Source organism: Sitodiplosis mosellana, unplaced genomic scaffold, assembly GCF_009176505.1.
Source record: "Sitodiplosis mosellana isolate CC-2019 unplaced genomic scaffold, AAFC_SMos_1.0 Smas_scaffold_6166, whole genome shotgun sequence".
NCBI classification, from domain to species: Eukaryota; Metazoa; Arthropoda; class Insecta; order Diptera; family Cecidomyiidae; genus Sitodiplosis; species Sitodiplosis mosellana.
Window position 1 is genome coordinate 147,470 of NW_022601407.1, and position 13,190 is coordinate 160,659.

General features: G+C 38.0%; 2 protein-coding genes across 2 annotated transcripts; both read left to right on the forward strand.

Moving 5' to 3' along the window:
• The first annotated feature begins 5,046 nt into the window (after positions 1–5,046).
• Positions 5,047–8,718, forward strand: LOC129575097 (uncharacterized). Its single transcript, XM_055458025.1, has one exon. It carries the CDS (start codon positions 5,047–5,049, stop codon positions 8,716–8,718), a length of 3,672 nt encoding a protein of 1,223 aa, XP_055314000.1.
• Positions 8,719–11,022: 2,304 nt separating this feature from the next.
• On the forward strand, positions 11,023–12,836 carry LOC129575200 (somatostatin receptor type 2-like). The gene has a single exon (XM_055458231.1). It carries the CDS (start codon positions 11,462–11,464, stop codon positions 12,797–12,799), a length of 1,338 nt encoding a protein of 445 aa, XP_055314206.1. The 5' UTR covers positions 11,023–11,461; the 3' UTR covers positions 12,800–12,836.
• The last annotated feature ends 354 nt before the right edge of the window (positions 12,837–13,190 follow it).

The window sequence follows — 13,190 nt, forward strand, 5'->3', positions numbered from 1 at the left end:
GGATGGATGGATGGATGGATAATTTTGGGGACTTATGACCGCTAGCCAATTTTTTTTGTTCACTACACACACGGAAATGTAGACAAAACACGGAAAATTGATCGTTAAAAATTGCGCGAAAAAAGCGTTATTCAAATGGCATCTTAATAATATGTTATTATCGCCGAATCATAGGATTTATTAAGATAACACCCGAAATAACGCATAACATGTTATGTTATTATTATGCTTAATCTTAATAACGTTATTAAGAAGAAAACAATTCCAACATAACATATCGAAAATGTAAATCTGTACCGCTGTTTTCTCAAAAAGCAACAATTCTCATAAAAGCAGGCTTCAATGTCATAGTAGACTGTGATAAAGAAACTTAAAACCTTTCATTTATGCTCCTATTTGTCTCGATATCTAAATTCTATCCAAAGTTATAGCAATTTTTGTACAAAGTTACATCCAAAAACAAGACGCACACCTAAATTTAACATTTAATTAACCGTCATACAATCGACATCTGACGGTCATTTAGTGACTAACGTAACTAGAAAATAGTGACATTTTTCGTTCTTTTATTACCAGATGTAAATCAACTCGCGTATAAGTGTAATCGACTACTACTTTACATATTCCATATTTGGGTGTGCTATTGGTCTACTTTTTAGCGCTTTGAGCCACGAACTAATACAGCATATCGTTGAGTCTGGTATAGTTTCTCTTCCCAATATTATAGAGGAAGACTATACGAAGATTTTAAGTGGTAGATGACCAAAATATGTGCACTAGTTTGGCAGGAATCGGCAGACAATGTAATTTGATAATATCAGCTAGCTAACTGAAAATATCTATTTGAGCTCAGTGTCTGAATTCTATGCGTTGTGTTTTTTCAATGCATCTGCAGTACAAAATTCCAATTCTTTTCCGGATTCGCCAAGTCAAATTTGAGGCTGATCTGAGCGGAATTCGGCAGAAATTATGCTATTTAGTATTCCCGTGGGGAATGAATACTGGAGGACATTTGGTGCATTTGGATGCACCTTGCAATCATAGGAAAGCATGTGCGGTGTTTGTATGGATTTACATAAGTTGTCGTTCAATCTATCATAGGAGTGTAGAATAGAATAAAGTTGATGTTTTAGGTTTGAAGAACTTTGATTGAACTGACAATCATTTTATATTTGAACGGGTGAGATTGAAAACAAGACATATTTCCACAGCATGTTTAAATGAAACACCAAAGAAAGATTTTTTTAAAGTGTAACATCGGCAGAGAATTTTTCAAAGTGAAACACCGCGTGTTACATTTCAATAAAATTTGTTTCCCATGATTCACTTTGAAAAACGTTTGCGGCGATGTTTCGTTTCGAAATATTCTTGTGTTGGTGTTGCATTTAATTGATTTTCTTCGCATTTTTCGTTTCAATATATTTTTAATTGATGTTACAGTTCGATAAATTGTCGAAATTAGATAATATTATTAAATTTTTGCACATGGAAATATCTCGAAAACGGCTGGGTAAAACGGCAAAACGGACCGTGATGTCACTCCCTAAAGGAGTGTAAACACCCGGCTGGTTTGATGGCCTAGAATACAAATCCGATGGAATTTGGGCTGATCCATGGATTCTCAGGATTCGACCTGATTCTAGCACTTCTTTCATAACAAAACATAGGTTGTGTTTACAGATGCACATAAAAAAGGAAGCACTGGAATCTGGCCAAATCCTGAGAATCCATGGATTTTCTTCAGTTTTCTTGCTTCTTTTATTACTAGGTCCTTCGTCTCTCTCCATAGTAGATGATCTTCCTTAGTTTCGATTTTTAGTATGGTTTGAGCAAAAATCATCAGTAGACTGTTTAGCAATAAAGCTGACTTGTGATTGTCACTCAATGTTACTTGAAATGTTTCAAGTTTCTCAAACCATTCATTTAGATCTCTGATATTGTTTGCAATGTTGTCTAGATTTTCAATTTTAAATGAGCGAATTTCGTTGAATACGTGAAAGATTTTTGACAATTTATTGTCCACCAAATCATTGCTTTTCTTGTCATGACTGTCTTTGTTTAGCTCACTTGGATCTTCTTGAACAATTGAAAGCACTAATTGTTCATCGTTGTCGTCTTCTTCAGTGATATTATTGATTTTGGACTCATTTTTAACCTTTTCATTCATTTCAATGAATTCCTTGTATACAAGGAAGCGCTATAGCGCTTTAACTTCAAACAGTCATCAATTCTATGATTTTTCTTTTTGCAGAAATGGCAGTGTAGATTGTCGCTCGTATATTTATCGCTCGTATAAATTTTTGCAACAACTTCTTCTTTTTTGCTAAAATAACTTTCTTCATTTTCCTTCTGTCTTTGATATTCGTCAAGGAGTTTACTATAGACTAAACTCCATGAAAGTTCCTCTTCTGATCTGGCTTCTAATGTGGTCACCAACATTGAGTAGCTAGATGGTAGACTTGCGAATACCATCCCTATCTTCCATTGCTCTGAAGTCTCATCACCAAGATCAGATAACTTTTGGAATAATGCAGTTAGATTATTAAGGTGATCTTTGATATTATCTGATTCTTTCATCTTTTCCGAAACGATTTTCTTGTATATCGAAATACGATTTTTTAAAGTTGATTTTTCGTGAACATTTTTAAGTGTGTGCCACACTTCCAACGCTGTGGTTTTGCCCCTTATATGAATAAGCTGACTGTCTTCTATAGACAAACCGATAGTAAATCTTTCTTTCTTGTCACTCTCGTAGTCTAGCTGGAGTTGTTGGTGGTTCTTCTTCCAAGACATCCCAGACTTCATCTTTTATGAGAAGTAGTTCGATTTTCGTTTTCCATGTGAAATAATTAGTGTTACTGTTAGGTTTCAGAAACCTACCAACAGAATTGGCGAATTAGCGAATTGGCAACATGACATTTGCAATGACATGGTTGCCAATTGTCAAGGTGATATTGAATAAAGCAGACAGAACAAATTTGACCATAGAATACGAAACACACGCTTTTCATTTCTCCGTCGAATATAAATCGCATTATATCACTTTTCTTTAATTTTAACTTATCAAAAGTTACATGGTCCTTCGACTGTGAGCGATAAATCTCACAAATCATCAAGAATATCGTCGTAATTAAATCAGTTTCCTTCGATTTATCATCGATTTAGTGATATTCACGGTGCAACAACTAAACTTGCACCAAGTTGTCACGTGTCGTATAAGCACTGGCACATTGGAAGATTTCGCCAAATAAATTTTTCCATCATCATCCATCATCATCGGAGCCTGGGAACGAACTAGCGAGCATTCAGGGACATAATCTGGTCATCCGAACCATCCACCACCCGAATCCACTGGACCTTTGAGGAATCATCCGATTTTATCGAAGAAAAAACCACTTTACGACTGGACCGGAAATCGTGTTGAGAGGTAAGTGATTTGAATTTGCATTTTGTTGGCTAATTGATCAGCATGGCTCCGACGAAAGGTGCTGAAAAAAAGGCCGACGAGGCAAAAACAACGATGGAAAAAATCATCGCCAATCAAATGTCGCGTCTTGATCGCATAAAAAAGGAACTCGCCAATTTCAACAGCGAGCCGCATGAGCGTAAAACCAAGTACCACATCAAAACTCGCCTTGAGTATCTCGCAACAGTAAATTACGACGCAACGAGTGCTCATCAAAAACTCACGCAAATGTCCAATTTAGCAGCAACTGACTACGTGAAAAACGATGTCATCAGTGAATTTCAATCGGAATATATCAATGTTGTGGCATCAATTCGGGCTAAGTACGATGAACTTTATCCAGCTGACCGCACTGAATCTGAAACGGTTGCTGCAACAGCCGACGCATCTTCAGCTAACATAACCTATCAAGTCATGCAACAAAGTGAACCGACATTCAAACTGCCTACGTTGACTCTTCAAACATTCAGTGGCGAATACGGTGATTGGTTATCATTTCAAGATTCATTTTTGCTGATTCATAATCACGAAAAACTCAATACTAATCACAAATTTCATTATTTGAAGGGCGCACTCACTGAGCAGGTTAAGTCAGTCATCGGTTTTATCGACATCACCGCTGAAAATTATGAAGAAGCGTGGTCCGAGTTAAAGCGCAGATTTCATCACAAACGAATCTTGTTCACTAATTTCATGGATAAACTCATGTCACAAACCGTTATTCAATCCGAATCGGCTTCAGAGCTGCGAAATTTGTACGACATTTCTCGTGCATGCGTGTTTTCGATGGAAAAATTGGGTGTGAACATCGCTGAGTGTGGAGTAGTATTCACGCACATTTTAGTTCAAAAATTGCCTCTCTCCGCGCGTTTGGATTGGGAAAAAACGCTCGGTGTTTCCCGTGAAATTCCACTTTTCAATCAATTCATCGATTTTCTCGAGGCTCGTTTTCGCACATTCGAAGCTACGTATTCACAGTTTAATAATCATAGCTCAAAACAATGCACGTATTGCGCAAATGTGTCCGATTTCTCCAAATGTCCACTCATGAACGCAAAACCGTCGCCGATAAATTCAAACTTTGTAACAATTGCTTGGGTCACACTAACAATCTCCGTTGCAGCAATTCAAAGACCTGTTTTACCTGTAATGGTCGGCACCACACGTTGCTACACATAAACAAGTCATCGTCTTCGTCGATTCCATCGAATCTATCAAATTCTGCTTCAACTTCAGTTCCGCCCATCGACGGCCAACTAAATTCATCTCCAACCACTCAATACGCAGCAAATCATGTAGTGCATGCCGCATCAAATCATGTTCTTCTCACGACGGCTCTAATCGATGTACCCGATATCAATGGGCAACTCATACGATTACGTGCGCTAGTCGATCAATGTTCTCAGCAGTCAGTGATGACCGAGCGCGCAGCACAACGATTGAGGTTACCGCACGTTTCCATTTGCGTTGGTGTACGACCAATGGGCGAAACCCAATACAAAATCGTCAACAAGGGAGTAATCATAAACGTTCACTCAACAATCGACTCTGATTTTCAATTCAAAACCACCGTCGCTGTCATGCCCAGCATCACGTCAAAGTTACCTTTGTTTCCCTTGAATACAAAGTCATGGTCACATATCAAATCGCTACCGCTCGCCGATCCACAATTCGCGACGCCGGGACAGATTGATTTGTTGTTGGCCGGTGACGTTTACGGTTTAATCATTCAAAGTGGTCTATGCAAAGGACAACCAGGTGAGCCAATTGCTCAAAACACTTCGCTCGGCTGGATTTTAAGCGGAGAAGTTGCTCTTCAAAATCATGTCAACGCTTTTCCCGTTCAGAATTTCCACGTATCCAAAGTTGAAATCGGCGAGTATATAAAAAAATTCTACGAAATTGAAGAAGTAACTGCAACTCGTGAATTGTCCAAGGAGGAGAAATGGACCGTCGAGCATTACAATCGCACGTATCAACGTCAAGCTAATGGCAAGTTCATGGTTCGTTTGCCTTTCAAATTTCTATTCGATCCTACCATTCAATTGGGCTCGTCATTTTCAATGGCACTCAAACGATTTCAATGGCTAAAGCGTCGTTTTCATCGCGATAGTAAATTTCATGAGGCATACGTGCAAACATTCAACGAATACAAGCAACTTAATCAGGTCAAGTTAGTCGAATCAATCAACGACGATCTTCAAAATCCGGCTTCAATTAAGCATTTTTATTTACCTCATCACGCCGTAATAAAGGAGAGTAGTCTCACAACGAAATTACGTCAAGTTTTCGATGGTTCAGCAAAATCATCAAATGGCAATTCGCTAAACGATATCCTCACCACCGGCCCGTCGTTACAAAGTGATATCGTTTCAATCATTCTCAATTGGCGTGCCCATAAATTTGTTTTCATCGCCGACATTGAAAAAATGTACCGTTGCATCGATGTACATCCCGATGATACCGATTATCAACGACTCATTTGGGAGGAAGGCTCTCAACTACAAACATATTCACTGCAAACCGTCACCTTCGGCATCAAGCCATCAGCATTCCTTGCTCAACAAACACTTCATACGTTAGCCGATCTCGAAATTGATACGTATCCGCTCGCTCATACGGCAATAAAGAAAGAAACATACGTCGATGACGTCACGTCTGGCAGTGATACGATTGAACACGCGATCGTGTTAACAAATCAATTGATTCAAATGCTACGCGGCGCTGGTTTCGAATTACGAAAATGGGCTAGCAATTCCACGGAAATTTTACGAAACATTCCACAAGAATATCATGAACAAAACACAACTTGTTTACTCAACGCAGTTGATAATGTCAAAGCCCTCGGTTTGTGTTGGTCAACAACAAAGGATTGTTTCTACTTTAACGTGAATTTTTCGGTTTGTCAGTCAACGCGCACCAAACGAACGGTTTTATCAATCATAGCCCGCCTATTCGATCCACTCGGCTGGTTAAATCCGTTTGTCACGAAAGCAAAATTGTTTCTCAACAAGCTGTGGGAGGCTAATCTGGAATGGGATACGGCATTACCACCGAACTTTGAAATCGAATGGAGCGATATCTTGCAGCAATTTCAATTCATCAATCAATTAACGATCCCGCGTTGGATTTGTACCACCAGTGAAAGCAAGCGCAACGAATTGCATGTTTTTTGTGACAGCTCAAACAAAGCACACACTACCGCTATTCATTTACGAACGATCAACTCATCGAATGTAATTCACGTAAGTTTACTCATTGCAAAAAGTAAAGTAAACCCCGTTCGCAAACCTCTATCAACTCCAAGAGGTGAATTATGTGGCGCCGTTCTAGCGGTTAAAGCGTTGGAATATGTCAAAGAAAATTTTCGACTCAAAATAGATCAAACATTTTTATGGACCGATTCGTCAGTCGTATTGTCATGGATTCGAGGCGATCCTAATCGCTGGGCAGTTTTTGTTTCGAATCGCATCCACCGCATACTCACATCGACTGATATCAAAGATTGGAGACACGTAGTTTCAAATGACAATGTCGCTGATTTGAATAGTCGTGGCTTAACTGTCACACAGCTTCGTGATTCAACGCTGTGGTGGAATGGTCCTGCCTGGCTATCATTGCCAGCAAATGAATGGCCGAATTCTCCACTCAACATCATCAACGATGATCCAGTAGAACTTCGTTCGAAATTCAAATCAATAAACGTAACAACCAACGAAATATCGCGACTTGATTCCATTTTGTTTCGATTTTCAAATTTCAATCGTCTTCGTTACAGCATAGCTTATCTCCTCAGGTACGTGCAAAAATTGCGAAATGTCATCGAACTCAAAAAACAAGGCAGTCAACCGCACTTCATAACATCATCACTCTCAATCAAGGACAAAATCAATAACATTCCACATCCAACAGTTGAAGAGCTAGAAAGAGCTGAAATTGCAATCATTCGCTGGGTGCAGCACGAGCATTTTGGTGCTGAGCTCAACACACTAACCAATAATGAACCAATTTCGCGAAAAAACAAACTTTTCCGTCTCGCACCGTTCATCGACAGCAGTGGTATGCTACGAGTAGGTGGCCGTCTCACCAACGCACTCATTCCGTACAGCGAAAAGTTTCCACTCATTTTGCCTTCAAAGCATCGCATTGCTTCATTAATCGTTGATTTTCATCACAAGCAAACACTTCATGGTGGCTCGTTAGTCACCTCAAATCAAATTCGCCAAAAATTTTGGATCTTGGATCTGCGCAATTTTGCTCGTCATCTCATTCAAAAATGCGTTATTTGTTTTAAAAATAAACCAGTTTTATCTCGTCAACTCATGGGCTCATTGCCATCGCATCGTGTGAACGATCAATCAAGACCGTTCTCAGCTACGATCATTGATTACGCCGGTCCTTACGATATTCGTACATCAAGGGGCAGAGGTCAAAAATCATATAAGGGCTATGTTGCAGTTTTCACTTGCATGGCGACCAAGGCAGTTCATTTAGAACTCGCCGGTGATTTATCGACACAAACGTTTCTTCACGCGTTCGATCGATTCATTGCACGACGTGGATTGTGCCATGACGTTTTCAGTGATTGCGGCACAAATTTTGTTGGCGCTGATAATGATATGAAACGCTCTCAAGCGGATTTTGAAATGCTCATGTCCAAAGAAGTTTTGCCTCATCTGAATAATCGTGGCATCAAATGGCATTTCAGTTTGGCCGAAGCCGCAGTAAAGTCAATGAAATTTCATTTTTGTCGGATCATTGGCCAAGCTAAACTCACCTTCGAGGAATTCTCTACAGTCTTAGCACGTATTGAGGCTGTGCTAAATTCGCGCCCCATTTCACCGATAAGCAACGATCCTAATGATCTCAATGCTTTGACCCCAGGTCATTTTCTCATTGGGGGCGCTTTATTGGCGCGACCACAACCACCGACATCGTGTAATCCAGTCAAACGCTATCAAATGATGGAAACAATGGTACAACATTTTTGGCAACGTTTCCGCAACGATATTTTATCTACAATGCAAGTACGCACAAAGTGGCAAGATCAACAACCGAATTTAAACATCGACGATTTAGTTCTCATCAAGGATGATCGATTCCCAGTCAATCAATGGCCAATGGGTCGTATCATCGGAATTCATCCTGGGGCGGACAAATTAGTTCGCGCCGTCTCAATTCGAACTCCGCACGGCATGCTCAAAAGACCGATCACAAAGTTGTGTATTATTCCGACACAACACGATATTTAGCCAACTATTTGCATTTTCTAATCACTTTCTCTTTCGGCACAATTTCAGCAACCAGAGACAGGAAGAAGCGGCTCCTCAATTGCTCATCCTTAACTCATTCATCATAAATTAATTTTTTTATTCTATTTCAATGTGCGAATTTCATTCCGATTCAATTTCAATTTTTTTTTCTCATCACATCTTAGAATTTTTTTTCTTTTTTTTCAATCCACTTTTCATTTCAATCTAAATTCATTTTTTTTTTCTTTCTTTCAACTTAGTTTATTCTTTCACTTGAAATGTTGTAAATTTTGTAACGCTAAGCATTGTATTTATTTTTTTTTCTCTTTACTTGATAACGATATTAATTCCTTCATAACAAACAAATTTGCCATGCCGGGAGCATGTTAGGTTTCAGAAACCTACCAACAGAATTGGCGAATTAGCGAATTGGCAACATGACATTTGCAATGACATGGTTGCCAATTGTCAAGGTGATATTGAATAAAGCAGACAGAACAAATTTGACCATAGAATACGAAACACACGCTTTTCATTTCTCCGTCGAATATAAATCGCATTATATCACTTTTCTTTAATTTTAACTTATCAAAAGTTACAGTTACTGAGCTTTTGTATTTTTGTTAATTTCTCCATTTTGTTAATTTCCTACTAAAGGTGTCAACGAACACCGACTCGGTTCGTTCGTTTGTTCGAAAATTTTTGGATTGTTTACGAACGTTCGTTCGTTTGTTCGGGAATTTTCCACGAACAAACGAACACGAACATCGAACTGTTCGAAATTCATACAAAAATTCGAACGTTCGGAAAATTTACGAACACACGAACAATTTTCCACTGTTCGAACCTTTTCATTGATTTTCGAACGTTCGGGGAAAATATTTCCATCTTCACAAGGAATATTTTGAGCTCAACTCAATTTAATCGTTGCCGAGCTATCTCAATCGATCACTGTAATCGTTGCAACGATTGCCAAACAGCAATGTTTTACCTCCGTGCGAGTGTGTGGCCAATCGTTGCAACGATTAAATTGAGTTGAGCTCAAAATATTCCTTGTGAAGATGGAAAAATTTTCCCCGAACGTTCGAAAATCAATGAAAAGGTTCGAACAGTGGAAAATTGTTCGTGTGTTCGTAAATTTTCCGAACGTTCGAATTTTTGTATGAATTTCGAACAGTGCGATGTTCGTGTTCGTTTGTTCGTGGAAAATTTCCGAACAAACGAACGAACGTTCGTAAACAATCCAAAAATTTTCGAACAAACGAACGAACGTTCGTCAATTTTTGAAGCGCCCACGAACGAACGAACGAACAAAATTCGACTTTTTTTCGAACTGTTCGTGTTCGTTGACACCTTTATTTCCTACCGTATCAGTGTCGCGTTAACTATAGAGGCGATTGAGGCAATTGCCTCAGGGTACCACGCATTTGGGGGCACCACAAAGAAAGAAAATGAAAAAAATTGTTGATGTTTTGGTGCCCTAAGAAAAATAATCATGCTCTGAAAAGCTGTTTATGGTGCCCCATAAAGTGCTGTTTTTGAAAAAAAATCTCGCTCGCTACCGCTCACATTAAAAATAAATAAATACAGGAAATTTGCGCACAGCAATGATACCTACTGTTATTTTTTTTTGCTGCATGTTGCATATAAAATTAAAATGTAGAATTAATTAACTTATATTGAATTGAATCTAGATAACCACTTTATTTTTCTTCGGTTCTTCAACAAAACAAATTCTTCTATTATTTCATCCATATCTAAAGAATCCAAAACTTCGTTTTCCATATGCCCATAACCAATGTAGAATAGAATAAAGTTGATGTTTTAGGTTTGAAGAACTTTATTGAACTGATAATCATTTTATATTTATTTTATGTGGTTACTTTGATTAAATCTAACAAGGAGAATAAATTAAAGTGAAGTTTCACATCTAAAATCAAGCTTTTCGGATATTCTTATTATATTATATACAAATCTTCTCAATTTAAAAAATGTGATAATTTGAATTATTGCATATTAATATTCTATTAATTTTTCGATTTCGATTTTATTCTTGTTACAGTGGTCAATAAAAGTGAAGTCTATATTTTAATTAGTTGGCAGTCGTGAAGTTAGCACGCCGCATGCGAAATACATGATGGTAAGTGAATTTTCCAGTATCTTGAAAATGTAAATAAATAAATAATGCAAATTAATCTATGGAAATAATAAATACAAACATTTGTCTAAATGAATTAAAAGGAATTCTTGATAATTTGTTTTTTTTCATATTTATATTCGATAGTTGCTGATTGTTATTTTCACATGTTATCTACTATGCACCATCATCTCGAAAGCATATAAGCGCTGTGATTAATAGCACATTAAATGCATCAGGAAACGCGGAAACACTTCACCACATAATGAACGTTCAACATTTAGATTATATTGAATGTGTGCTTTAGCAAAAGAATCGTCCGAATATTTCCATAAAACTGTTCTTAAGACTTTGAATGTTCGTTTAATCAAATCAAATTCTAATAGTCATTTATTCGTTGAGACTCGTATGGGCTTTCAAAGTTATGTGAGATTAGAGTATTCAAGAATGTTACAACATAATAGCCGGAAGTCGAGATATGAAATAACTGAAATTATTAAGACTCAAATGTAATGGTTAACATAGAAAATTATTAGAGAAAATAAGTAGAAAAATTCAATAATATCTGACAAGAATCCACTAAGCACCAGTAGGCCACTTATAATAATGTACAGCGGTAACTCAAGCTCAACATCTAGCTATTTTGCTGATTACAATGGGACAACCGATATTAGTGAGGAACTTTTTTCAGAATTTGCTGTCAACACAACAAACTCTTCAACCTATCCAGATTTCGACTGTCCACCTAATCATATGCCAATGGCAAATATATTTTTCATGGTCATGTATTGTTGCATAGGTTGCGTTGGATTGTTAGGCAATACTCTAGTTATATATGTGGTGTTGCGAGAAAAAAGATTGCAAACGGTTACGAACATCTACATTTTGAATTTGGCTATTGCAGACGAATGCTTCTTGATCGGAATTCCATTTCTGATTGCCACAATGAATATGGGCCATTGGGTATTCGGTGGTGCGATGTGCAAAGCATATTTGGTTAGTACATCGATTACACAGTTTACTTCGTCGATATTCTTGTTTATTATGTCAGCCGATCGTTATATAGCCATATGTCATCACATTTCCTCGCCCCGGTTTAGAACACCCTGTGTATCCCGGGTAATTTCACTAATAGCTTGGTGCTGTTCAGCATTGATCATGTTACCCATAATGATTTATGCGAATGTATTGGAACAGCAGAATGGCCGTTTTACATGTGCAATCATTTGGCCAGACAGCCACTCTATCATTTGGCCAGGCTTATATTCATTCACAATTTATTCACTAGTTCTTGGCTTCATAATCCCATTGTGTTTTATACTATTATTCTACTGCCTAGTTATAAAAAAATTGCGAACCGTTGCAAAAAAAACGAATCGGCCAAAAGGGAAGCGTCGATCTCACCGTAAAGTCACCAAACTAGTACTTACAGTAATTACCGTCTATATATTTTGTTGGCTACCATACTGGGTGGCCCAGGTATCTCTTATCAATTCACCAATCGAAATGTGCAGTACACGATTGAAAGTTACATTATTTCTATTTGTTTGTTGGCTTTCCTATTCGAATAGTGCCATGAATCCGATTCTTTACGCGTTTCTCAGTGATTCATTCAAGAATTCCTTCCTGAAGGCATGTACTTGTGCGGCAACAAAAGACTTGGATGCACAACTGAAACTAGAACATAGTGGTATCGGTATGAGAAGGTTGAGAGATCGTCGAACATCCGAATCAACTCAACCAACACTTACAACTCGATGCCAAAGAGTTTCTGAACTCACAACAACTGTGACCACAACAACCGGCACATCAAACGTTCCATCACGTAATCCTAGCCCACCAATTCGCCTTACCAATGGCTCAATTCAACAACATTACTTTTGTTCGGATGAAACACTTGGTTCTGGCGAAGTCATTGCAGGAAATGGACAACGGATCTTCTAATCTTACCATATTTTGCATCATGATTCACTCACCATTTCGTTTCTACACTGCAAATGCGTTAAAACAACGCAACGCATATTCGTCACCAGCTGACGTAAGTTAGTGCTGCGGACATCAGCTCATAACACGCCCGGTTATATTTTCACATCATTTTAATTAATTTTTTTTTTATTGTAATAGTGATTCATATATATTTGTGACACAAATCAGACAATAAAACATTAATCATCCTTGATGAATCCACTATTGAAATTCAATGAACAGTTTTCATTACTCCTGAAATGCACATAATATATTTAGTCTGTGTTCGACTGCTCGACGTATTTAAGTACGTTAGCTACGTCCAAACCACCAGTATACAAACAAAGCGATTAATAATAACGCTGTGTTC